Source organism: Herpailurus yagouaroundi, unplaced genomic scaffold, assembly GCF_014898765.1.
Source record: "Herpailurus yagouaroundi ecotype Mexico unplaced genomic scaffold, PumYag 569, whole genome shotgun sequence".
In the NCBI taxonomy this organism is placed as follows: Eukaryota; Metazoa; Chordata; class Mammalia; order Carnivora; family Felidae; genus Herpailurus; species Herpailurus yagouaroundi.
In genome coordinates this window covers 1720350-1745535 of record NW_024412786.1, presented here as the reverse complement: position 1 = coordinate 1745535, position 25186 = coordinate 1720350, and the positions used below count along the sequence as shown (strand labels likewise).

The following is a 25186-nucleotide window of genomic DNA, read 5'->3' as shown; positions in this document are numbered from 1 at the left end:
GTGGCAAAGCCAAGGTCAAACATGTTCCTTTCTCTGGTCCTCCGGCCCCCTGGCTCTGCCGGTGCCTGGGCAGCAGGCCTGGTTGCCATGGAAACGGCCAGGCCCCGAGAAAGCCTCGGCTTCCATTCCCTAGAGGTCCCTGTCCCCCTTTCCTTGCTGGCCCTCTTCCTTCCTGTCCCCTCCAGGCTTGCTCCTTGTCTTTAACCAGACTTCTCCTCTCCACCACCTCTTGCTCCCTCGGTGCTCCAGCCGGTTCCCATTTCCCTTCTGTCTCCAACGGCCATCCTTCCCCCTCCCCGTGGCCTCCCTCTGCATCGCCCTTCTTCCTCACTGGCCCTTGCTGTCTCTGCTTGATTCCCTTTTGCTTCCTGGCCCTTCTTGCTGGAGCCCGAAGGTAGGCAGAGCGGGGTTCTGCCCGTGCCCCCACCAGCCTCGCTGCCCCGTGGCCTCAGGAAACCGGGCCTTGCCAGCTGCAGCGAGCGCAGTGCCAGGCTCTGGGGCAGCAGCTGGTGCCTTGGCATCCGGAGGCAGTGAGGACAGCCTCCGGGCAGCCTGCCCGGAGGGAGAGAAGCGGGGCTGTTGTGTGCTGGGGAAGGGCATCCGCAGAGAGTGCACCCGGGGAGCCGCGGCTTCCACACGTGGCGCTTGCCACCGTGGCCTGGCTCACGGGAGGGCAGGTGTCTTCCGAGGGCTGTGCGTGCGCCCCGGCCTTGCACCCTGCTCCTTCCTGGGCCTGGGGGCCTGTACTGAGAGCCCCCGCCCTCCACAGAGACTTTGCGCGGGCAGTCCTCACGCGCTCCCATGCTGTGCGGTGAGCAGGACGAGCCATCACCGTGCCGCTGTCTGTTGGGGACAAGTGAGTCGCTGTTGTGGTCCAGGTCCTCTGCTCTGCCCTCGGCCCGTGTCCCCTTCTCGTCCCGCTTTGTGCGCTCTAGCTGGTGAAGGTGTCGGGCTACGACCCCAGCTTTCCTCCACAGGCTGTTGCTGTCCTGTCACTCGTCACCCACTTACCGAACGCTACAAATCCCTAAGGCCCTTTCGGTCACGTTGCTTCTGCTTGCCAAGTGCCCGCGGAGGGAGCCCCGTGTGGGGTGCTGATGGGCACACGCGGACACACACATGCACGCACGCGTGCACAAACCCTAGCCACCTGCTGGCGCTCAGGGCTCCCACCCCTGCCCTCTGGGACGTCAGAGGCTCCCGCCTCGGGCCTGTCTGCGCCGCCCTCTCAGGCTGGACTAGAACACGGGGCTGGGGAAGATAACTGGCACGATGGCCGTCGGAACCAGCCACACCCGGTGGCCCACTGCTGCCCGGTGCACATCGCTGTCACGTGCATCCCCTTCCCGTGTGTCTTCCCAATGCCTTACCCCACCCCACCGCTTCCCCGTCCTCCTTTTCTGCTCCCTGTTGCCCAACAGGCCTGCCGGTCCCATCCCCCACGTGAGGCCTGCAACTGTCCCGGGGGCACTGAGAATGACCTTCACCAGACAGGAGGCAGGAGTGGGAGGTGGGCTGCACTCAGGAGACCCTCGGTGCCCCCCCCCCCCAACAGGGGAGGCGCTCCAGGGGGAAGTCGGGAGGCTCCCCTCTTTTCTCTTCCACATCCCTTTGTTAAAACCACGGAGGGGACGGAGAGTGGGCCAGGGAGGAGACAGCGAGAACGTCTGCTTTGCCTGCCCCGTGGCAGCTGAATTGTCAGCTGTCAGCGTGAGAGCCATTTAGCAGCCTCCCGCTTTGGAAATGGACACGGGGAAGTTGCTTTCTGACAGGAAAGACGGCTGGGTGCAGAGAGGAGGGTGGGCAGGCTGCGAAGGGGTGGGGGGAAGAGGGCCTGACGCCCGCGCCAGGGCTGCCGGAGGGGCAGGGGGAGGTCTGGCGCGCCCCACCCCACTCAGCCTCTCCCGTTTCCCCACGCCACGGCGTCCAGGCAAGGAGGAGTTTGTGGCGACCTTCAAAGGAAACGAGTTCTTCTGCTACGACCTGTCCCACAACCCCATCCAGAGCAGCACGGACGAGATCACGCTGGCCTTCCGCACCCTGCAGCGCAACGGGCTGATGTTGCACACGGGCAAGTCGGCCGACTATGTCAACCTGTCCCTCAAGTCCGGGGCCGTCTGGCTGGTCATCAACCTGGGCTCAGGAGCCTTCGAGGCCCTTGTGGAACCTGTCAACGGCAAGTTCAACGACAACGCCTGGCACGACGTCCGGGTCACCCGAAACCTGCGCCAGGTAGGGGGAGCAAGAAGAAGGCGGGGGGCCGGCTGTGTCTGGGGCCCAACGGGGGTGGGGACAGAAGGCAGCCTGGCACGGGGTCGTCGGGGGCCCGGCAGCCAGGTGTGGTTCTGGAGAAGTTCAAGGCTCGGGCTGTGAGGGCCTGGGAGTGCGGGGGCAGCGGGCAGGATGCGGGCACCAGGAAGCCAAGTTCAGGGGATGCCGCAGAGCTGCCGTGGGGCAGGAGCCTGACGGAAGGGGAAGGGTCTGGCTCACACCGGTGGGGTGGCTAGGCTTTCAAGGGCTGGGGGCTGAGAAGTCAGGTGACCTGGCAAGAGGGCCTTTCGGATTGGCCGAGTAGCTGTGGGTATCCTGACTCTAGGGCAGCAAGGCGCAGATGAAAGCCTGGGGTAGTGTAGGGACAGGGTGTGGCTTGCCCTCAGGCGGGACCTTCCCAGGGCAGAGGCAGGGGTGTGGTGGCGAGGTAGAGGTGCAGCAGGTGTGAGGGAGCACACGCTCAGCCCCACCTCACTCTGGGCAGCACGCCCCTTTCTCCTCTCCCTCCCTGGCTGCCCCAGCAATCCGTGGCTATCTTGCCGTGGCTCCCAGGCCCCTTGCAGGAGCCCAGACGGGACTCTCGGGTCAGCCTCTTGCAGGAGGGACGAGACTCTTCTCTGCAGTGTCTCCTCAGCCCCCGCTCCCAGACTGGCCGCTTGGCGAGGGCCTCAGTTCTGTCCTCTGAGTAGCGGCCTCTCCACCATTTCTAAGGCCCAGGGAGGCTAGAGCAGGTGAGGCCATGTCTCTGGCCTTGGCAGTGACCCCCCCCCGCCCCCGCCCCCGCCCCGGCCCAGCTTGTTTCCAGCCCTGACAAGCTCCTGCGTCGAGCAGAGCCCAAGCCAGACCCTTGTTGAGGGGTCCCTGTGTATCCAGGTGGTACCTGTCTCTACCTCCTGGCTCCTTTCTCTGTTCGCTCAGGCAGGGCCCAGGGGGCCAGCCTCCCGCCGGTCCGTTTCTCTCGGGTTCACCACTTTGTCTCACAGCCTGTGGCAGGGAAGCGTCTTCCAGCTGCATTGCCAGCAGGCCGAGTGTCACCAGCAACGTGGAACGTCTCTGTCCCCGGAGGCACGGCTGCTGCCTGGTTAGGCCTTCTCCTTCCCTCTGCTGCCTCGTTCTGGCTGTGTGGCGTCTGACTCTCCGCTCTCTCTCCTTGTCTTGGTCCTCGCTGTCCTCCTCCTCCTCCTCCCCCTCCCCCTCCCCTTCCCCCCATCGAAAGGCTCCTTGATGGGAGTCGGGATCCTGGCTGCCGTCACGCTTCCTACCTGTTCTCCACCCCCAGTGGGTGACGATCTAATGGGGAATCCTCCTCATTTAGTGCCTTCCCCCCTGCCGGGAGGACTCTGGGACTAACCCTGCCTGCTGCCACCTGTCGTGGGCTCCTCTCCACGTGCCTATTCTCCGTGCCCCCCCCGCCCGGGGGCGGGGGGACCCTCCTCGGTGCAGTGTCTCTCTCTCTTCTTGTCACATCATTCTCCGATCCCGTCGGAGGGCTGTCCTGTGTTGTCACTGTTATCTGAGCAAACCCGAGTGCGTCGTGCCCACCTGTCATACTTGCGGGAGAGGGCGGGGGGGAGGGTTTGCTTCTGTGCCCCTTGCTGGTTTTCCCTCCGCTGGACGGGTGCTGTCACTACTGACAAACCAGCGGGGAAAAGAGGGGGAGAAAAGACAGTCTCTTCTCTCCCAGCTCTGCTCTCGAGGAGTCAGGATGAGTCTGTTAAAAGTTAGCAGAGCAAAGCTCGCGCGTGCGCCCGCTGAGCAGCAGGGTCCTGAAAACTTCTAGGACCTTGCAGAACACCAAGAGGAGGGGAAGGTCTGCGGCTCCGGGAGGCAGGAAAGCCACCCAGAGGGGATGAAGCCTGGCCTCGGCAGCACCGAGCGTGGACAGCGACCCGTGGTGTCCTCCTTGTGGGGCTCCCAGCTTCCTTCTGGCCTCTTGTACGATGAGTCAGAGCAGAGCCCGGTCATGGTGACCTGAACACAGGCCTTCAGGGCCAAAGAGGGTGTCCACTTAAAGGCTTTGATTGAGAGCACTCTTGAGGAAGGGTTTCTGGAGGGATTTGTTGGACTCCAGTCCACACCCATAAACGCGAGCCCTTGTGACCATCACCGGGAAGGTCAGCCTCGGGGCTGCGGTCTGGATTCCTCATCCTCACTCAAGGTCTAGCCTGCGGCTGAGTACTTTCTCACCAGGCCCTTGGAGCCCCTGCCTGTTTTTCAGGGCTTCTAAGAATAATTTACTGGGTCCTGTTGTCTCTGGAGCAGTGGTTCCTAACCCAGGACGGCGTGCCCCCTCGGGCCCCCTTAGGAGACCCTGCGTTCTAGCCCTTGATAGGGTTAGAAGGATCGTATTCCTTCCGTGTGCTCCATATTGCATTCATTTCTTCTCTCTCTCTTTTAAAAAAAAAAAAATTTTTTTTTAATGTTTATTCATTTTTGAGAGACAGAGCAATGGGGGGGGAGGGGCAGAGAGAGAGGGAGACACAGAATGTGAAACAGGCTCCAGGCTCCAAGCTGTCAGCACGGAGCCTGACGTGGGGCTGGAACTCACGAACTGAGAGATCATGACCTGAGCTGAAGTCAGTCGCTTAACTGACTGAGCCACGCAGGCGCCCCCATGTTTATTTATTTTTGAGACAGAGACAGAGCATGAGTGGGGGAGGGGCAGAGAGAGAGGGAGACACAGAATCTGAAACAGGCTCCAGGCCTGAGCGGTCAGCACAGAGCCCGACGCGGGGCTCGAACTCGCAAACTGCCAGATCATGACCTGAGCCACCCAGGCGCCACCCCCCCCCCCCCCATATACCCATTCTTATCAGTGAGCAAGTCGAGACTCAGCAGGTTACAGAACTTGCCCAACGTTATCCAGTTAGGAAGCCGTAGAATTGGAAAGTCTGTCTGACTTTGCAGCCACGCCCATCTCTCTGCCTCCCAAGGAGAGCCCGGCCGCTGTAACTGGTGTGAAATACAAAGGGGGCTCTACTATGTGATTTGTCTTGTGGATCTGCCCTTCTTGGATGTTCCCAACTCTTGAGACCGTCTGAGTGTTCTGCTCGTCTCTCTGAAAAATGGGCCCCCTCGAGCCCTGAGCAGAGCGAGCGCCTCTTCTCTGTCCCGAGCTTCTCCTGCCCAAGCTCCACGAAGATGGCCTTCATCCGGATTTTTGCGATTTGAGTGTATAATCCTGGTCTTGGCTTTCTTGAGGGGCTGGAGCGACGGGCAGAGTTGAGAGAGGAGAAGGGGGGTAGATTACTACTGGATATTATGACTGACCTCTCCCCTCTGTGACTTAATGACTTGATGCTTCCTTCCTTCCTCACGCACTGTCGTTCTCACGCTCCTGGACTCCAGGAGCCCTCTGATTCTGTGAGTGGGGGAAAAGCCTTTATCGTTCATCTGCTAGTCTGAAGCCTCCGTATTCCAGGTCCTGGCATTTGGGAAGGCACGGGCTTGTGCTATGTCACAGGCCACCAGGAATGGTTTCCAGCGCAAACTCCACTCTAGTTAATTTGGCCACGATCGCCTTGGTCTGGGCTCTGCACCCGGCCCCGTCTCAGCCAACTCCAGCCTTGCTGCTTTTCAGAGGAAGCCAGGATAGTCTTGACATTAGTGGAAGTTCCGGGCTTTGAACGCACGTCTCTTCCCTCTCAGTCCTGTTTCTTGATTTGCTGTTCTGCTTGTTAAATATTAAAGTTGTCCCAGAAAGTTGAAAACTGTTCTTTTTTTCCCCCTTATTTGAGTCTCCACAACCAGTCTTCATTCAAAACGAGTAGTAGTAGTAGTTAGAATTTTACCCCCAACCTCTCCCCCCACACCCCCACCTTTCCTCCCTGCGTTGTTGGACTCGTCAGTGACATCAGAAAACTCTTGTCTTGGATGCAGTTGGTTTAGCTGCCCTGGAACCAATCGGTCCTTGTCCTGACTAGTTGGCTTCTTCACTTCACGACAGTCCAACTACCCGGCTGTGCTAACTCTCGTATTATGGGTTAGCCTCTTGCACCCGTCACTGCACCTGACCTGAGACTCTTGCCTCCCTGTTACGGAAACTGCTTCTGCATTGCTAGTAATTGGTATTGGTCATTTAGCCCTTCTTCTAGCTGCTAAATATTGAATTCTGTTTTTTTTTTTTTCATTATACGAGGCTCTTATTACTTGTCTTTCTGAGTTAGTCCTGTGCCCACTGGTTATAATAATGCTGTGACTAATGGATCTGTCCATAGAAGACTTCTCGAAATCATACTCTCAGGGGTGCAGTTTAGTATTTAATGGACATCACACAATGGTGTCCCATCATCTCCAATACTCTCGGTGCAGCTGCCTCAAGTCCCACTGACATTGCCTCCACAAAGACCAGGGTTGATTTTGAAGGTGACTGTTGCCCTTGCCTTTGGCCTTGAGAAGAGCCACATGGGGGTGGGGACTCTAGAGGCTGGGATAGAAGAGGCCAGCTTACAGCTTAGGGAGGGGTAAGGGGTTTTAGAGGTAAGTGGGCCTCTGTGTCCCTTTCTCTGGTGTGGTGTGTGGGGGTTATGGATTTTCAGTGCTGGCTGTGGGGAGGAGAGGCTCAGGGGTCTATGGGGTGTGCATGGGAGGAGGCTGGGCTGCTGGGAAAACGTTAACCAATTCCAGGGACTTACAGGCGTGGTGGCGGGGGGTACTTGATTCTAGGAGGGATGATTGCCCAGAGGAGCATCAGAGAATGGGGGTGGGGTGTTTGAAGAACCTGGGGAACTTTGGGGGAAATATGGGCTCTGAAAAATCAAATTAGGCAGGAAGGACGGGTCAGCTATGAGTGGGAGAGCGGGAGGAGAGGGAGGCGGGTTTGGGATTAGGTATGCCATGAAAGTGAGCCCAGTGCCAGTCCATGGAGGGCAAGGTTTCCTTTTCCCTCTTCTGGTGGTGACCCTTATGTCTCTTCTTTTCTCACGGAAGAGAACCAATAAAAGAGGAGCTGCCCCCTCCCCTCCATGACTCCCTGGATCAGTTTGCCTGTCCTACATGCCCACAGAAAGCACACACCTGTATCCCTTCCCTTGCTCCTTGGGAACCTCTTCCCTTTGCCTCCAAAGGAAATGACCTCTCATTCTAGCCAGTCCTGTGATGATTCTCTAGGGCACTGGCCACTCTTCTCCCAGCCTGACAGCTGGCCCATCACCAACCAGTTAACCCATTAACTCAACACGCTCACTGGTCAGCCAGTTGGCCAGTTCTCTGGAAAGCCATCTGGTTGACCAGTTAGCCAACAACCCATTGTCCATTACCCAAGTCAACAGCCCATCCCTTTCTCACACCCCTTGTCCCCCCCCCCCCGCCCGCCCCCAACCTTCCCTTCAATTCCCTAACATTTCAGCTGAAAGGACTTACTAATACTGCATAATTGGGTCTGCTTCGTAACCCCCTGCCTTCCCTCTCTCACCCTCTGTTGGAAAACCCCGTTGCCGACTCTGTGTGTGTTACTAACACGCTTATAACCCAGGGGACCAAGGGATGGGCAGGGACAGGTGGGGTGAGGTATGAGTGAAAAACCAAACTAACCTTTCTGTCTCATTGCGGAATGTCGGCCATCTTTAAGTCTTTGCTTTCCTGGTCCAGTTCTTTTGTTGTTTTCTTCTCTACTAACCAAGGTCTTTAACTGTTCCCCTTCTCTGCAGCCGGCTCTTCTGGGGGGGGGGGTTGGGGGGGGCAGAGGAATCCAGAGGAGGGGTTGGAGGGGGGGGCGATTGGGAGAAGAAGGGCTTTAATTTTTGTGTGTGTTTTATTTCTCCCTCCCATTATAATTTAATTTTCTTTAAGCAAAAATACTGCCGCTAAGCCTAAGGTGGGAGGGTCTGAACAACCAACCAAATATATATGGCTATATATTTTTCCTCCTTCCTTGAGTTTCACAGTTGGTCATTTTATTTTTCTTTTCTTTCCGTTCTGTTCTTTCGTTGTTGTCTTTGTTGTTTTTTTTTTTTTTTTGGCCCCTCCCACCCCCTCCCCCATATCTCCGGTGAAGCACGCAGGAATTGGACACGCTATGGTAAACAAACTGCATTATCTGGTAGATATCACTCTAATTGTCTTACCGTTTGGTTTGCCGTGGGTTTTTTTAGCCGTTCGATTCTCCCTCTTTTGTTTCCTTTCCCCGTTTGGTTTTGGTTATTTTGCTCTTCTGATTGTTTTTGGCGTCCTGGACAGTCTTTAGATTTTGCTTCTCTCTCTTTCAGTTTTCCTTTTTCCCCCTTTCTTTCTGTTTTGGTCCAAACTCAAATCCAAAAGGCAAATGGAAATCGAGGAATTTGGCCTGTCCCAACCCTATAACCCCGACTCCTGAATTCAGATTCCTGGCCAGAGAGACCTGGGGGCAGGCCCCATGTTCATCGGCTCTGGTTAGACCAGCCCCGATGCCAGGCTGCTTATTTCTATTGCTTTATTTTGTTCCTTCCCCCCCCCCCCCCAACCCCGCTCCCTCGTTTTTTCTCTTTGATTTAGTTTCTTTCTTGGTCTCCTGAAAATCCATGGAAAACACCATCCCATGACATGCTACGCTCTCTGCTCACTGTCAGCTCCCGGACAGGCCCCTCGAGTTGGGAGAGGGGGCTGGGAGTGAGACCTCCGGGGGCAGCCAGCTGGGCAAGTCCCCCAGAGGGGGGGATGGCCTTGTGAGATGCAGAGCGGCCTGGGACCAGTCCAGAGCGCCTTCAGATCGGCAGTTTGTACCAGATTGGGGGCTGTCCCATGCTGGCTGCCAGGGAAGAGGTGACATCCCCTCCCTCACTCCTCAGCCTTGAGGGTTCGTGGTTCCGTCTGCCCCTCCAACATCTGCATGGCATGAATGGTCTTTCCCCCCATGAGGGATAGCGTCCAGTCTCCCCCACCACTCTGCTGCTCTGACTAACACTGTGTTTCACACTGTCTTCCTTCCCCTCCATCTCCCCTGATCTGTGCCCCGTGCCTGTCCTGCATGGCCTCTGACAGGGTGGTTACCTTCCCTGTTGAGGGGATGAGAGGAGGAGGTGCAGCAGGGGTGAATCAGGCTAGTTGTTGCCAAGCTCCGCTGTTTGGGTTGGGCTCAGTCCCGGTGAGTGTTGATGTGGGTGTCTGTGTAAACGCAGCTGGTGTGTGTTGGTGTGTGGGTGCGGCTGTGTGTAAATGTTGGTGTGACATTTAGGGGGTGTTAGTGGGAGACCGTGCTGTGTGTGTGTGTGGGGGGGGCTTCTGCGGGTGATTCCACACGTGTAAGCGCGGGAGTGAGCAGGGGGGCCGCGGGACCGTGTGTACGTTGGAGTCGGGGAAGGGCTCCGCGTGGAGGCGGGCCGCGGGGGCCAGCCCTGAGGTCTGGGGGGCCATGATGGCAGGAGCAGGGAAGGAGCTGGGGCTGGCTCTTTGCTCCTTGCCTGGCTTCGGAGCGTGCGCCTGGAGGCTGTGCCGTGTGCCATCCCCAGGGATTCCCTCATGCCTGCCCGTCCTGGCTTTGCAGCAGCCGGCGGTTACTCATCGCCTATTAATAATGCAGAGTGATTGAGCGCCAGGCTGGGGACCTTGCAGATGGATGTGTCTGCTCCCGCGGGGCCTGCGCTGCTTGGGGCAGCTGCCTGGCCTTCCGAGCCTCCCAGATCCGTGTGGCTGGCTGGCGATGAGGGAAGCTCGATAGCTGGGGCTCCGGGGCTGAGTGGCTCCCCCCACCTCCCCAGGAGGCTCCACCTGTGACGCTACGTCTGGCCTGTCCTGATGCTTCCACGCACCCGTGTTTCCCTGCGTCCACAGACCCACAGTAGCCCTGTCCTCTGCCCTGTCCCCGAGGTAGTGCCCACCGCCACAGCCAGCCCCGCCCTTCCCCGCTCCAAGACCTCGTCTGGCCACTCCCAGCCACCCTGACGTTCCCATGGAACCACATGGTGGTCCCAGCACCACCCCATATCCCAGGCTCTGCTCTCCAGCTGCTGCTTCTAGAAGTTAGGTGCTGGCCACCCCTCAGGCCAGGCCACTGAGTGCCTGTCAGGAGCCGGGCATTTGGAACCCTTTCTTTACAGAGCTTCCCCGGACAGCCAACCTGTGACCTTGGGGACAGAAAGGAGGCAAGATAAACCCACGTGGCACACTCCCAAACACCCGGGGAATACCATCTAGGGGTTAGGGTGCTGTAGACCTTCCTTCTGGTCTCAATTCAGTTACAGATTGACCACGTGGACCTGAGCCAAAGGTCAGTTTCCTCAGCTACCGAACGGGTGATGATATACCTGCATTGTCTATTTCATGGGGTCAGTGTGGAGATCAAGTAGCGTAATGGAAGTGAAAGCGTCTGTGCTCTGTAAAGGGAACCATAATTTTATTAATCTTCATAACATGTTAACTGATTATCTCAGTGTTTCCAGGGTGAGGATGTTTTGTAAAGAAGTGATCCCCTTCCTATAGCGAACCCTGGAGAATACATCATCTCTGGCCCCGCTGGAGACGCTATTATCATCCCTTCTTAGGAATCAGTCCCCAAAATAACTGCCAGAAACCCAGAATGCCTCAGGAGTTGGCCTGGGGAGGAGGAGGAAAGACGGAGTAACACGGTGAATTTGGTTAAGAGGCAAACAGCCTTGTCTGATTTCAGCCTTGGCAAGGGAGGTTCCCGCTAAATTTGAAGTTTTTAAAGTCCACGGTGTGAGCGTCACTGCTCGACGATCAGAGCTGGTTGCCTCTCGGCGCCCTGAGTAGCCTCATAAGCCCTCAAACACCTGTCCCAGGGATCAGCATTTTCAGGCCAAGACCGGAGTTAGAGCCTGGGGCACCAAAAAGACGGGGTTCACCCTTTTCTTATTATTCCCAGGTATTCCTCAACCAGGTTCCTGTTGGTTTTGCGTTTATCTTACTAATGCATTTGTATATGGTCTCTTTTCTTGTTATTTGAACATTTCTCCTTGGGTAGAGGGTGAATACAGACCCAAAAGGCCAATCAGTTGAGAGGTTTGGGTTAGATGTGGTCAGGATGATGGAAGTTTTCTTGTTTCTTGTTTTTTTTTTTTTTTTAATTTTGGAGAGAGAGAGGGAGAGAGGCAGAAAGACAGAAGAGAGAGAGAATTTTAAGCAGGCTCTACGCTCAGTGTGGAGCCTGACACGGGGCTTGATCTCACCACCCCGGGATCATGACCTGAGCTGAAACCAAGAGTTGGACGCTCAACAGACTGAGCTACCCAGTTGCCCCCGAAGTTTTCTTGTAAAAATAAAAATAGCTCTTTGTGCATACACTGGGGTCTGTGATTCTTCTAAACAGCTCTCACAGTCTGAATATAATTTAAACTTGACAAATGCCCAGATTGAGACATCAGAGATTGTTCTCAGTTGACAGAGAGGGAAACTGAGGCCTAGAGAAAACCCAGGACTACATGACAGTTATGGAAGGGTCCGGTGCCTTCCCTTCGGTTACCTCATTTAATCTGCATGGTCAGCCTGGAAGAAGTGTGGGCGATGGAGGTCACTGAACCCCTTTTACAGATGAGAGGCAGAGATCGTTCTGGAAAATGGTAAAGGTTGCACAGGAACTCAAGGTTTCTGGTCTGGAGTCTTTCTCCTCTAGTCCCAGGCTTCATCAAATCCAAACGTCAGGGTTCGCTGTCAGGCCGTGACTGCTGGCTAAGTTGTTTTCCTATTTCCAACCCGATTCTCTCTTTAGCTTCTCCCTACCACAAACAGATGGCTGAACTTCAACATGTAGCAGGGATGCATGACCTCCCTCAGCCGTCCTTCCCCTGCCTTCCTGCCCTACTCCCGCCCCACCCAATCCTAAGGGAAGCCCAGGCCTTCTTATAAACTAGTTGTTCTTAACCATCTTTGGCTCATAGATCCTTTTGAGAATTTGATGATGGCAATGGACTAAGGAGGCAATTTTGCATACATTGTCAATGGCTTTCAAAATCCCAGAAACCCATCTAGCCCATCCACAAGTCAAAAACACCCATGCTCACAATATTATTCTCCCCTGAAGGGGAGGTCAATGACCCTGTGATCCTAGCAGGCAGCTGGGAAGGGATCCGGATGATGAAGAGGATCTTTCCCTCTTCCTCAGCCTTTCTTCCTGGGTCATGATAGGCACGGAGCGTACCTGAGGGGCTATAGAGCCCGGTTTCACATCCTACCAGCCTCCCTAAGAGGAGCCCAGCTGAGCAGAGCAGAAGAGAGGTGGGCCCAGCAGGGAGGGTTGAGACCCCGCCCAGGTCGTAGGCTGCCCCTGGTAGCCACCTCCAGCCACCCTCCGTGCTCCTGGGGCGTGGAGGGAGGCTGGGCTTCCACGTCTTCGGTGCTCCACCCCTTCTTCCCTAGCTGGGCCTGGTTCTTCCAGGGCAGAGCTGTGGCTCATTCCCGTTGGCCTACTCAGTCCCCAGTCAGGGCCCTGCCTGTCTGCGTGGATGGGTTGGTGTGGGTTGAGTGCCGAGTGTCTGCAGTGTCTCGGGTGCTAGCCGTGGTCCTGATGACGGAAAGATGGCTGCTTGGAAATGAGCTGGTCGGGACGTCCTCCCACTGCCTCCAGCAGGATGTGGCGCGTGAGCAGGTGTGTCTGGGTCAGTGACCAGTAGTGAATGGGTGGTGGGAATGAGCGTCTGAGTCACTCTCTGGTGAGGAAGATCTGAGCCTCATGTCTCTTCCCTTTTTTCCTCCACCCATAGATGTCTTTGTCCTCACGGTGACTCCTCTCCCCTCCTCCACTGGAAGGAAGCTTCTCCTTCCTACGCCCACAGCTCTTTCACCTCCATCTCCGCTCTTCCCCATCTCCCCTGGCCCCGCATGCCTGCTCACCTGCGGCTGCCTTTCTCTCACCTCTCTTGCTGGGCCTGGCCCCCCACCCGTGGCCCTCTAACCTGCATGTGCCCTAGCTGCAGAGGCTGTTCTGTCGCACGGCCCCCCTGCCCTCCTCCCCCGCCGGCCCCACCCCTTCCAGAAGCTGCGCGGGGAGGGGGGGCTTGGGGGGCAGGGGCAACACAAAACCCCTGGGGTGGAGGGGGACGGGGGGAATTACTCCCCTGTTTCCTGCTTTTACTAACGAACCTGCCATTTTTGTGTCTGGACTTTGATTTGTCTGAGGGAACAGTCGGGTTTTACTAATCTCCATCATCTCCCTCCTTGCCTTCCCCAGAGACTGTCCTCCACCCCCCTACTCTTGGCTTCCTTTCCACCCAGTGCCCGTCTCCCCCTTTCTCCCTCAACTTCCTCCACCCCCCAGGCTGACCGCCCTTCCTCCGTGCACCTCCGTATGTTACCCTGTCTCCTGCTACCCTCTCCCCCAGCCCCTGGGCCAGGGCTGCTCTAAAAAAATAGTTGTAAATCTGGGGGACAGACAGGAGGGTGGTTTTTTCCCCAAAAGAGGCGCCCCATGGCAGTGATTTGCATAAAGCTGTAGTGGGCAAGGTCAGATTCATGCCTGGTCTGACGGGGAGTTGAGGAGAGCGTCCCCCAAAGGTCGAGTCCTTCTGACTCTAGCATGGCAAAGGCAGATGAGCTCACTGCATGGATTGGGCCAAAGAGAGCCCATAGGGTGGGGGAGATGGCAGCTGGTGCCCTGGCTGCTGGGCCTGGAGAGGGAGGACACAGCTTAGTGGCTGAGGGGGCTGGAAGGGCTCTCCCCCTGCACAGAAGCAGGGGCACATGACCAGAGCAGTCTTGGAGGATGGAGGCCTGTTCACTCGAGGCTCCTGAGGCTTTGGGCTTATAGATGGGATACAGGCAGTGAGAGCCCACTGTTTCCCTGGGTCACAAGGTGACTCGATGTTCACCTTTAATGGCCATGATGTGCCCCTGGATTGTGCTGGGACTAGTGTGGTTATTACAGGGACATGTCATGCCGGGGGCCTGCCCTTCAGGCTCTGACCTTCCAACTGGGGTGACCAGACACAGGCTCAGGACCTCGTTAGTGGCCCATTTCCTGGTCTCAGTGTAGCATCACGAGTGGAGTGGAGGTGCAGGGCAGAAGAGAACTGAATTTGCCCCAAGGAGACCCTTCACCTCCCACCCCTCCCTGTCTTATCCTGTCCCTTCATCCCAGCCCCCTTCTGCCCTTTCCCCAGCTCCCTTCTGCCCATTCTAATCTTGTCTGCATGTTTTTGTGACTAATACTTTGACCCTTCCCTTTCCCACCCAGATCCCTGCTTCCCAGCCTCGGGCGGGTGGAGGGAAGAAGAAATAAACCATTATGACCAGCCCTCCCCTCAAGACAAGACTCAAAATCTTTCAAACTGCCCCCTTCCACAAAGACACCCCCTTGCCTTCTGTCCTTGAACCTGGTACCCGCCCCCCTCCCAGCACAAGGTTTGATGGTTCCCAGGAGGGGGCCCCTTCAGCCCTCGCTTTGCTCCGCTGTACCCCCACTCATTGTGAGGCCCCAGCCCAGCACGAGGGGGACTCGGGGGCCCTGTGGGGGAAGCTCCCCTTGCCTCATTCTGCCCAGGTTCTTTAGGAATTCCTAACATCCTCCTTCCACCCCCGTGACAATGGAACCCCGGAGACCGGTCTCGGGAAGATGGCTGGTGGCATGTGCGTATGGACTGGTGTGGGTGGGGACATCCCAGGATGTGACTGGAAGGCCCAAACCTCCAGGTTTTGCCTGACAAGGGGGTGCTAAAGCATGTTTGGGGCCTGGGAAGTGGGGGTGAGCTGTGGTCTGTTGGAAGCACAGTGTCGGGGTTCACCGTGAGCCAGCTTCCTGATGGCTCCCGCAGGAGCCTGTCTGCTTTTCCCAGGCCACTGCCCTAAGCCACAGCCTTCGTAGAGCGAGCGCTCGTGGTCCTGAAGCCCTTGGCTCTTCCCCTACAACCTTGTTGGGTCTCTAGAGCCCCTGTGGGCTGCTCCTATGGCTAAACTTTTTGGGGACCAAGTGGGCATTTGGGGAGTGGGTAGACAGAGAGTTTCCTGCATTTGTCCCTGCTCCCCAAGGTCACTTCTGCCTTCATCAGGCCCCTGCTGAGCCCCTTTCACCTCTTTGGAATGCTGAATTGCTCCCCCATCCTTACCCATGTTGCTTTCTTACCTGACTTCAGCCCAGGGTTAAGGTGTCATGAGGTTAGCCCCGTTACCCTCTGTTCCCTAACTTGGCTCTGAGTAACAGTGGTGATGTTCGTAGGGAAGACGATGAAGAAAAAGTTCAGGCCGGTGACTTGGCGAAGGGTTACCCTCTCCCTGGGAGACGAGAGAGCCACAGAGGGACCTGGGAAGTAAAGAGACAGACTCAGAAAGAGGGCATGGACCAGTGGGAGCCCTTGATGTCATGGTGGTGGGAATCAGCCCCGAGGGGTGAAGGGCATTATGCATCCCTCAGGAAGTTCCAACCGTCCCCAGTAGTATCTGAGCCCCCCTTCCCATGCCCTTGCTGTCTCCCATTTCCCTGCTGGGCTAAGACTGAAAAGACTCTTCAGTGCTCTGAAGGGCTGCAGGCGAGGCAAAGCCACCAAGATCCAAGGTGAATTGGTGTTTCGACCTCCTTTATGAAAGACGCTCTGAAGTCATGAGGATCCAGAGAGCACCTCAAGAGGAGGGAAGGGAGGGTGCATTGCATCCCCCCAGAATGGGGCCTTGTCCTGAGGTCCCTGCTCCTTTCTGGAGCCATTTCCAGGAGCTGCTTCTTGGTGTGCTTCATGGTGAGCCCTCTGAGTACCCTCCAGGCGTCTGCCTGCTGAGCTGGGGGCCGTGGGGCAGGCCTTAGCCCACCCTGAAACCATCAAATCTTGTGCTGCCTCCTTTCCCGCCTTCCCTCTTTCCCCCCCACTGTTCCTCCTCCAAGACAAGCAGACATAAAAATGGGGGTCCCCCTCCCCCGCAGCCCCCTGGCCCCTCCCTTGCCCAGCCCGTGGCTTTTCCCAGGGGGTTGATGCCGGTTGTCTCCTTGTCTCTCCCCCTCCCTCCCTGGGCTGGGCAGGTGACCATCTCCGTGGACGGGATCCTGACCACCACAGGCTACACGCAGGAGGATTACACCATGCTGGGCTCTGATGACTTCTTCTACATTGGGGGCAGTCCCAACACGGCTGACCTACCGGGCTCACCCGTCAGCAACAACTTTATGGGCTGCCTGAAGGACGTGAGTAGGTCTAGGAAGGGTCTGGGGTCAGCCAGGAAACCCTTTGGTCCCTGTCTTCAGCATGATTTAGCCTGACCTGGCCAACCGCCTGGTTCCTCTGTTCCTTCCAAGGTGGTGGGAGACCTCTCCTATTCAAAACCTAAGCCCCACTGACTCCATCAAGAAGCTTCTCTCTCATTTCCTTGAGCCTCTGAAGTCCCCCAGCCTCTCAGAGGACCCTGGAGGGCAGCTGCGGTACAGAGGAAAGACTGTTGGGCGTGAACACTAAAGCCCTGTGTTTGGTCCTGGGTCTTCCCCTCACTAGCTCTGTGACCTTGGCCAAGTCCCTTGGCCAGTCTAATTCTTAGTTTCCTCATCTATAAAATGAGTAGTCGGTGCCTACTTCTTAAGGTGGGTGTGAGGAGGTGATGAGAGTGTGAATAAAAATACTTTGGCCATCGGAAAATGTCAACTAGATGGTAGCAGAGATTGTCTTGCCATTGTCGTGAACCGCAGTCCCGTAGACAATGAGAGCTGTCCCGCTAGTGCTGGGCTGGAAGACGGAACCCGGAAAATGAGTGGGGCAAGGGAGGTGCTGGTTCACAGCCTCTGTGCACGAAGTTCTAGAACAGAGGTCCAAGCTGGGCAGGAGTGGCCACGCCCTGAGCTGCTTTTGCTTCTTCACCCCTGACCCCACCCCTCCCTGCAGGTGGTCTATAAGAATAATGACTTCAAGCTGGAACTGTCTCGCCTGGCAAAGGAAGGGGACCCCAAGATGAAGCTGCAGGGGGACCTGTCGTTCCGCTGTGAGGATGTGGCTGCCCTGGACCCCGTGACCTTTGAGAGTCCTGAGGCTTTTGTGGCGCTGCCCCGCTGGAGTGCCAGACGCACCAGCTCCATCTCTCTAGACTTCCGTACCACTGAGCCCAACGGGCTGCTGCTCTTCAGCCAGGGCCGGCGGGCCGGGGCCGGGGCCGGCAGCCACAGCTCTGCCCAGCGGGCCGACTACTTTGCCATGGAGCTGCTGGATGGCTACCTCTACCTGCTGCTGGACATGGGCTCTGGGGGCATCAAGCTGCGGGCATCTAGCCGCAAGGTCAACGATGGCGAGTGGTGCCACGTGGACTTCCAAAGGGACGGGCGCAAAGGTCAGGAGGCCTCTGGTCCCTTCCACTCTCCTCCCAGCCACTCCTCTCCCCCCCCCCACCCCCCGCCCTGACATTCTTTCCAGGTCCCTTCCACTGCTGTCCTACCCCTTCCTCTGGCCCTGTCAGCCCCTTCGCTGTCCCTCCCTGTCATGGCGCACTGACAGAAGGAGCATAGTGTTTGGAGTCAGCAGACCTGGAGTCGCACCTCTGCTCTCCCACTTACTGTGTGTGTGACCTTAGGCCCTTTATTCAACCCCTTGAAGCCCTAGTTTCATTATTTATAAAACCCTAGTTTCATTATCTACATCCATTACACTGGAGGTCCTTAAGAGAAGAAAATAAGAAAATACCTGTAAAAGCATTAGCACCGTGCCTAACATAGAGTAGACATCCCATTCTCCTTCCCCCCCCCCCAAAAAAACCCCCAAACTTCCCAACCACGCCTCCCTTCTATCTAGCTAGGTCCATGCAACTCTCTTTCATTAATTACTCAGCAAATTCTTACCGAGTACCTATGGAGCTCCAGGCGCTGTCCAAGGTGCTGGGACGGGGATGGCGGTGACTCAAAGGTCTTTGCTGTCATGGAGCTCAGGCTCTGGTTGGGGGCGACACAGACGCTAAACAACCTGGCACTCCCACCTGGTGAGGCTTCTAGCCTCAGTAAAGCAGCAGGGCAGAGAGTGCTCGGGCCAGGCAGGTGCTGTTTCTCAAACCTTGTGTTGCTTCCAGCCACCCCTTTACTCTTCCTTTTCAGTCTTCTTTTCCCATTCTCTTGTTTCCTGCCCATTGCTCTTTTACTCTTTTCCATCTTGTTGACCATGAGAGAACGAATTGATGTAAAGGGGAGCTGACACATTATCCAGCATAAGCACTTACCAGCGTCAGCTAAATTGTTGTGCTCCCCAGTTGTCACTGCACCAGACCTTTGAGACTGGGTGGAAGGATGGTCTCCCCCCGGCGCGGCCCCCCGCCCCCCGCAGGAGCACTGTGGCCCCTGGAAGCATCAACCTTTCGTGGCTGGCTGTTTCTTCCTTTCTCTTCTCCAGAGAAATGTCGCCTTTCCTGGGCTTTACAGCACATGCGTTCATCCCCCAGTTTTGTCTCATGATGGTACCCGGGGGTCTTCACAGGGCACTTGCTGCCTCCCAGGGTCTCCACACAGGTGATTAGTAACTCTCTAGATCGGAAGTCTGTCCAGGCCTTGCAGAGAACCCCTCTCTCTCTCTTCTCCTTAGCCTCCCACAGATCTCCAGAGCCCACATACCAGGTCTGGCTGGTCCCTGGGTCGCTGTTTGACCAGCTCTGGCCATCTCTGATGTCCCACATTCATTTATGCACCTAAGCCCAGACTTGGGGCAGTCATCGCAACAAAGCTCTCCTTGACCTTTTCCCTGTTTGTTTTTTAATTGTGTTAAATTACACGTAACATTTACCATTTTAACCATTTTTAAAGTGCACAGTTCAGTGGCATTAAGGACATCCACACTGCTGTACAATCATCACCGCCGTCCACCTCCAGAATAGTTTCATCTTCCCAAACTGAAACGCTATCCCCGTGAAACACTAACTCCCTAGTCCCCCTCCCCCCAGTCCCTGGCAACCACCATCCCACTTTCTGTTTCTATGAATTGACTACTTCAGGGACCTCCTAAATGGAGGGACCTCCTGTAAATGGAATCACACAATAATTGTCTTTTTGTGTCTGGCTCCTTCCACTTAGCATGGTTTCAGGTTCATCCATGTTGTAGCATTGGGTCACTATTTCCTTCCTTTTTGTGGCCGAACACTATTCCATTGTATGTATCTGCCACATTTTGTTTGTCAGTTTATCTGCCGATGGACACTTGGGTTGTCCCATTTCCATGGTTTGGAGCAAGGATCTTGGAGCAAGGCTTGTACTCACTTTAATTTCCTCTTGCTGACTCTCCATTATACACTCTTTTCCCACTCTTCCTTTCCCTGTCTCTTCCTTCTCCCACATTTGGTTCATTTACTGAGAGTCTCGCTGGGCAACGTCCGTGTCCAGGAGACCCTGGAGCTGGTGGGTAGAGCAGGCATCTGGGGAGTCTGCTACAAATAGAGATGCGGAGGGCCATATTGGGGGGGGGGGTGCTGGTGGAAGGGTGGGTTGTAGCAGCCAGACCCTAGAGCATCTGACACCTTGTCGGGGAAGAACAAGCTAGGGCCATGTTAAATGGGGCCCAGGGGAGTGGCTTCTCTGGTTCAGGAAAGGTTTTGAGCAGAAGAAACCATGCTTTAGATAGAGTCCTGTCTGTAGAGGAGGTACTAATTCTGCTTCCTTAGTGACACCCCTGTGCCTAATGTAGACCAAATCCTCCTCACCTCTCTTTAACCTCATGGAGATAGCTAGACCTTTTCTTTTTTCTTTTCTTTTCTCTTCTTTTCTTTTCTTTTCTTTTTTCTTCTCTTCTCTTCTCTTTTTTCTTTTCTTATTTCTGGAAGAGTTCTTCTTGGGAAAAGAGAGAGGAAGGAAAAAGCATAGGAAAAAAATTATAAACAGAATACTTTCTAATGTATAGGTTTCTGCTTCTTAAGATCTCAGCAGAGGTTTTGAAGCTCCTACTTGATCCCAAATCTTTTTCCTAAGATAGCCAGCCTTTCCTTCCAAAGAAGTCTTAGTATGTAGGAGCTCTGTGCCTGGCATCCCCTCTCCTGGGTGTCGTCCTGTGTCCGGCTCCAGGACAGATCTGCTTACCCATCTTGCCCACCAGGCAGAGGGTTGGACAGTGCAGGCTCTGTGGTCCCACTGCCTGGCTGGCACTTTGGCTCCGTTCCTCACCCTCTGTGGTGCTTTTGGGCAGGTCTCCCAATCTCCCTAAGCCTCACCTGCCATTTCAAGTCGGGGTCATAAAGGGCCAAGTTCATAGGGTTACCTTGCGACTCGGTGACATAAATGAAGTGCTAAGTGTCTGACATACAGTCACTAAAGTAGGGGGAAAAACGCTTTGGATTCAAACCTCTCAGCCTCCTTAGTGTTCTCTGCCTCTGGTTTCTGGTCTAAGGGACGGGCTGGGGTAATGACCCTCGAATGATCTAGCCCCTTTGGGCGTGTCCACCTCCTGTATATCCTCTGAGGACTCACTCAGGTACAGAAGGAGGAGTCTGGACAGAGGCCCACTGCACCCTGCAGCTGGGCTGGGGCTGGCTCACCTGAGTTCCTGAACTCAGAATCTCTGTTGAGTAGCATCCACAGCAGCAAGGAAGGCTGAGCTTCTGGCCCAGGGCTGCTGCAGGGTGCGGGGCGGGGGGGTCGGGATCCCTTGCTGGCCCGCGGTGACTCTCGATCCTGCTTTCCTCACTGAGGCCCGCTCTCCCTCGATCCCTAGGCTCCATCTCGGTGAACAGCCGCAGCACGCCCTTCTTGGCCACTGGGGAGAGTGAGATTCTGGACCTGGAGAGCGAGCTGTACCTGGGCGGTCTCCCTGAGGGGGGGCGGGTGGACCTGCCCCTGCCCCCGGAGGTGTGGACGGCGGCGCTCCGGGCTGGCTACGTGGGCTGTGTGCGGGACCTCTTCATAGACGGGCGCAGCCGAGATCTTCGGGGCCTGGCCGAAGCTCAGGGGGCGGTGGGCATCGCCCCCTTCTGCTCCCGGGAGACACTGAAGCAGTGTGCGTCCGCCCCCTGCCACAACGGGGGCATCTGCCGAGAGGGCTGGAACCGCTTCGTCTGCGACTGCATTGGGACCGGCTTTCTGGGGCGGGTCTGTGAGAGAGGTGAGGCTGCTTTCCTTCCAGGGGTCCCCGCTGCCCCTCCTTGTGCCCCTTCCTCCTCGGGGTGCCCCTCACAGGCCAGCCCTGGGCCTGTCCTTGTAACGACCCTCTTGGTTTTCCCTCTCCCTCCACTGGCCTTCGGCCGTGCCCTGATTTCCCTCTTCCGTTACCTCTGGGGCAGAGGCCACGGTCCTGAGCTACGACGGCTCCATGTACATGAAGATCATGCTGCCGAACGCCATGCACACGGAGGCAGAGGATGTGTCCCTGCGCTTCATGTCCCAGCGGGCCTACGGGCTAATGATGGCCACCACCTCCAGGGAGTCAGCCGACACCCTGCGCCTCGAGCTGGACGGGGGCCAGATGAAGCTCACTGTCAACCTCGGTAACCACCCCGCCCTGTGTTCTGGCCCCTTCCCTGTCCCTGCCTCTGAGCACACCCCCTCTGTCTGGAGAAGCTGGTGGTGGCACCTCCAAGAGTGGGAAGTGGGGAGGGGCCGGCCTCAGCCAGAGCCCCTGAAAGCTTCATCCCCAGCAAGGGTGCACAGCGTAGGGGATGCTCCGTGCTTGGCAACACTGCGTATGGGGGGCACCCCGAGTCTGGCCGTGCCCTCTGCCCAAGTGTGTCTGGGCGCGACCGCCGCCCTCCCGGGGGCGCTCATTTGGGTTTGGTGGCGTCTGTCCTGCATACGTGCGTCACAGCGTCGCTCATTCTGGGCTGTCGGCTCATCCACTTACTCATTCGCTGGTTCATTCATTTGGGAAGGGCTTGCGGGTGCCTAGCGGTGCCGAGGCTGAGCCCAGGGCAGTGGCAGATCTGGGGCTGAGGAGGACACAGCTTCTCTCACGGGCTCTGCGTTTGAAGAGCCGTGTCTGTCTGTGTGCATAGGTGTGCGCAGGTGACACTGGACGCCTGGGGACAGATCTTCCCTTGTCTGCTTTCACGTTTGCGTCCCGTGGCAGCCCTTTGAAGCCGCAGGGTCACCTGATGGGCTGTGCCAGGCCTGTTTTATAGACTGTAGAATTCATATACTGACTCCTCCGATGTCATAAAGCCAGCAGTGGCTGGGGTCGGAGCCCAGACTCAACGCCAGGTCATTTGCCCTGAAGTACAGCGTCTCCCCACTGCCTCTCACAGAGCTGGGGTGGGCGGAGGGCATCAGGGGCCCTCGCCGTCCCTGCCCCTGCCCAGATGAGCCCAGATCAGCTCCGCTTCACAGGCAGTCCCCAGGGTGTCCACGCGGGGGCGGGGGGGGGCACCATCAGGCCGGTTGGGGCAAAAAACAAAAACAAAAACACAGCAGGTGCACTCACTCAGCTCCTATTTACGGGAAGTAAGTGCCACTGTATTCTGAACCTGGGTTACAATAGCAACGAAGACCAGGACCCCGCCGTCACGGGGCTTCGGTCAGGGGAACACTGGAAGTTGGAGGTCCTCAGCCGTCCAGGCTGGACTCACAGCTGTCCATTTCACCCTAGCCTCTCTAAACGCAAAGGCGTATAGCACCCAAGGGCCTGCCACGTAGGCAGATGCGGGCCATGAAGGTTCCTTGTTATGTCCTCAACTGGAGAGAACTCAGAGGATTTGAGCTTTGAAATGTCTGGATTTCACCCTAACTTTCATCTCTAGGCCATTTGTGGGACAGATGGTGGCCTTTTGGGGACCCATTGCCTTGTTAATAAACTTATACTACATCTTTCCTCTTCCCCTTTGGACCACTCGGCCTTGGTACCCATAGGACAAGGATTTGCCGAGCAAGTTGGGGGCAGGAGGTAGGGAGGTGTGCAGGCAGTAAGGGCCTCAGACTTGGGGAACTGAAGAAGTTCAGCTTCTGACCACCGTCACAGCCCCCAGAGCGGGTGGGGGGTGTCAGTGCTGCAGGGGGGACGTGGGAAGGGAAACACGCTTTGGCCAACGTTCCGTGGTCCGTACCACGTCCCCTAGCACCTCTGAAATGGTCACAGGAGGAAGGTGCCAGTCCAGGACCCCATGAGTGGCCCTGGGGTTCTCAGACTGCTCTGGCTGTGTACCCAGACCCAGCACAAGCCACTCCTTCGCCTAGGAGGTGTGTCCTCTGTGCAGTAAGCTCATGGCTCTGTGTGCTCGGAAGTGATCCCGCAGGGAAAGTCTCTGGCCCTCTATCTGCAGGGAAGGCCGATGCCTCTTCCTTACTTGAACTGTCTTAGGTGCATGGGGAAGAAGCTTGGGTTCCTTGATATTAGACAGGAGGCGGTGTTCTTGGCCAGGAACACGTTCTCTGGCGGATCCTCAGGACCTTCGCCCGTAGGATCTACCCTCTCCTTCCCACTGGCGTACTTTTCTGTCTGTGCCTCATAAGTACTTAGAAATCAGAGAACCAGGTGGCCCTCAGGATGCCACTGGCTCTCACCTTTCACTGCCTCTCATCCCTGGCCATGCTGGGTCCCACGCGCAGAGATGCTATCTCTACTATGCCCCGTGACAAGCCGTGACCAAGTGCTTGGTGCAGATGCCTCTGTCCGCAATGCTCAGCGATGCATGTACAGGGAGGAGTGTGGCCGCTGTGTGATCTGCACCCAGCCATTCAGCCTCAGGCTCTGATGGGAAGAGCACTGGGCCTGGGGCCAGGAGATCTGGGTTTCGGGCCCGGTCTCTTTGACCGCTGGGTAAGTCATTTCTCTCTTCTGAGTCTGTTTCTTTCTGTAGAATGAGGCTAAGGATCCTTGCTCTGCTTACCTTCTGTGGCAGTTTTCAGGCTCCCATGGAATAATGGGAGTGAAGACATTGTAAAGATGCAAGCCACACGTGTAGAGACTCACCCAGCCCTTCTCGAAAGAAAATCTAATGGGAGTAGAGACCTAAGCTTAGAACCAGGCCTGGGGGCTTGCTTCCACACTGCATGACCCGGTCTGGCCCCTGCTTCCCCATCCTGCTGGCTACCAGGGCCTGTGGGGCCTCGCAGGCAGGGAACCACACCAAGGCTCTGATCCCGGGCTGGACTCGCTCCCGGGGAGCAGAGAGAAGCCTCACAAGACTTGGTCTCTCGCGTCAAAGTCTCATCCTGTAGGGAGGGAGGGAAGGCAGACATACGCAGGCATCTGTGCAACCTGTCAGAGGCTCAGTGGAATGACTTGGACGTGGGGCTGGTCCTAAAGAGGAAACCAAGGCTGCCGGTGACCACTTGGTGGGACAGCTGGGAGGAGGCACTCAGTGCCAGCTTCGGGAGGCACGGTGTTTGCCGGGCCAGAAAAGGCTGACAGGGAGCTGCTGCCTCCTTCCAGGCCGAGGATGCTAGAGAAACTGGATTGTGTCTCCTGTCCTGTCCCTAGGCCTCCACCGTGCCTGCAGGCCTCAAGCAAGTACCCTAAGGTCTGCTGGCCCTGAGCAGGGTGGTTGATTTCTGTTCCCAGGGAATGTTAGAGTCCCCGGGATTCTTCACCCTGTTCCAGTGTGACCTGTGTTCCCGGTCCTTTGGCCCTTGGTATGGCCTCTTGGGCCATTGCCCCACCTAGCCTGTCCCTTGCCGCCCTCCCTGGAGTTGCCCTCCACCAGCTGTGCTCCTGCAGCCCCAGCTGTCAGTGAGGCTAACGTGAAGGATGTATTGTAACTGAAGAATCTCCAAGCTGGAGGAACCCTTAAAAGTTATCTCCTCCAGCCAGCTCCACCCCCGCCCCATATGTGAATTACCTGTTAGTTCCTCCATCGCTGCTCAGATGCCATTCATGTCAGGAGCTCCCCACCTCTTATGGCCATTCTAATCACTGGGTCATTCTTCGTTAGCGTCAACTTCTGAAATTCCCTCTTGTGCACCTAGTTCTGCCCTCTCAAGGCCATACAGAGTAAGCCTAACTCTTATTCGTGTAAGCCGGGCTGAATACACATTATGTTCCAAGGTCCATCAATCCCTGAGGCCATGGAAGGGTGTTTTGTTCCCACCTGGGGCTCTCGGTAGTTCACAGGCACCTTCCATAGGCTGGGCAGCAGGGGAGATTGCTCTGAACAAGAACTGCATACTGTCACTCTGTGATGTCACTTCTGAGATGAG

At 56.5% G+C, this 25186-nt stretch overlaps 1 protein-coding gene across 1 annotated transcript in view; it reads left to right on the top strand.

The window, feature by feature from the left end:
- NRXN2 (neurexin 2) overlaps positions 1-25186 on the top strand; it is a gene marked incomplete at its 5' end in the record, with an annotated part of 99512 nt that overhangs the window by 25319 nt on the left and 49007 nt on the right. The window contains 6 exons of the mRNA XM_040465792.1: positions 1931-2232; positions 8267-8290; positions 16142-16303; positions 16992-17430; positions 20778-21164; positions 21343-21546. Coding sequence (XP_040321726.1) covers positions 1931-2232; positions 8267-8290; positions 16142-16303; positions 16992-17430; positions 20778-21164; positions 21343-21546 — 1518 coding nt within the window. The remainder of the gene's footprint in view (positions 1-1930; positions 2233-8266; positions 8291-16141; positions 16304-16991; positions 17431-20777; positions 21165-21342; positions 21547-25186) is intronic.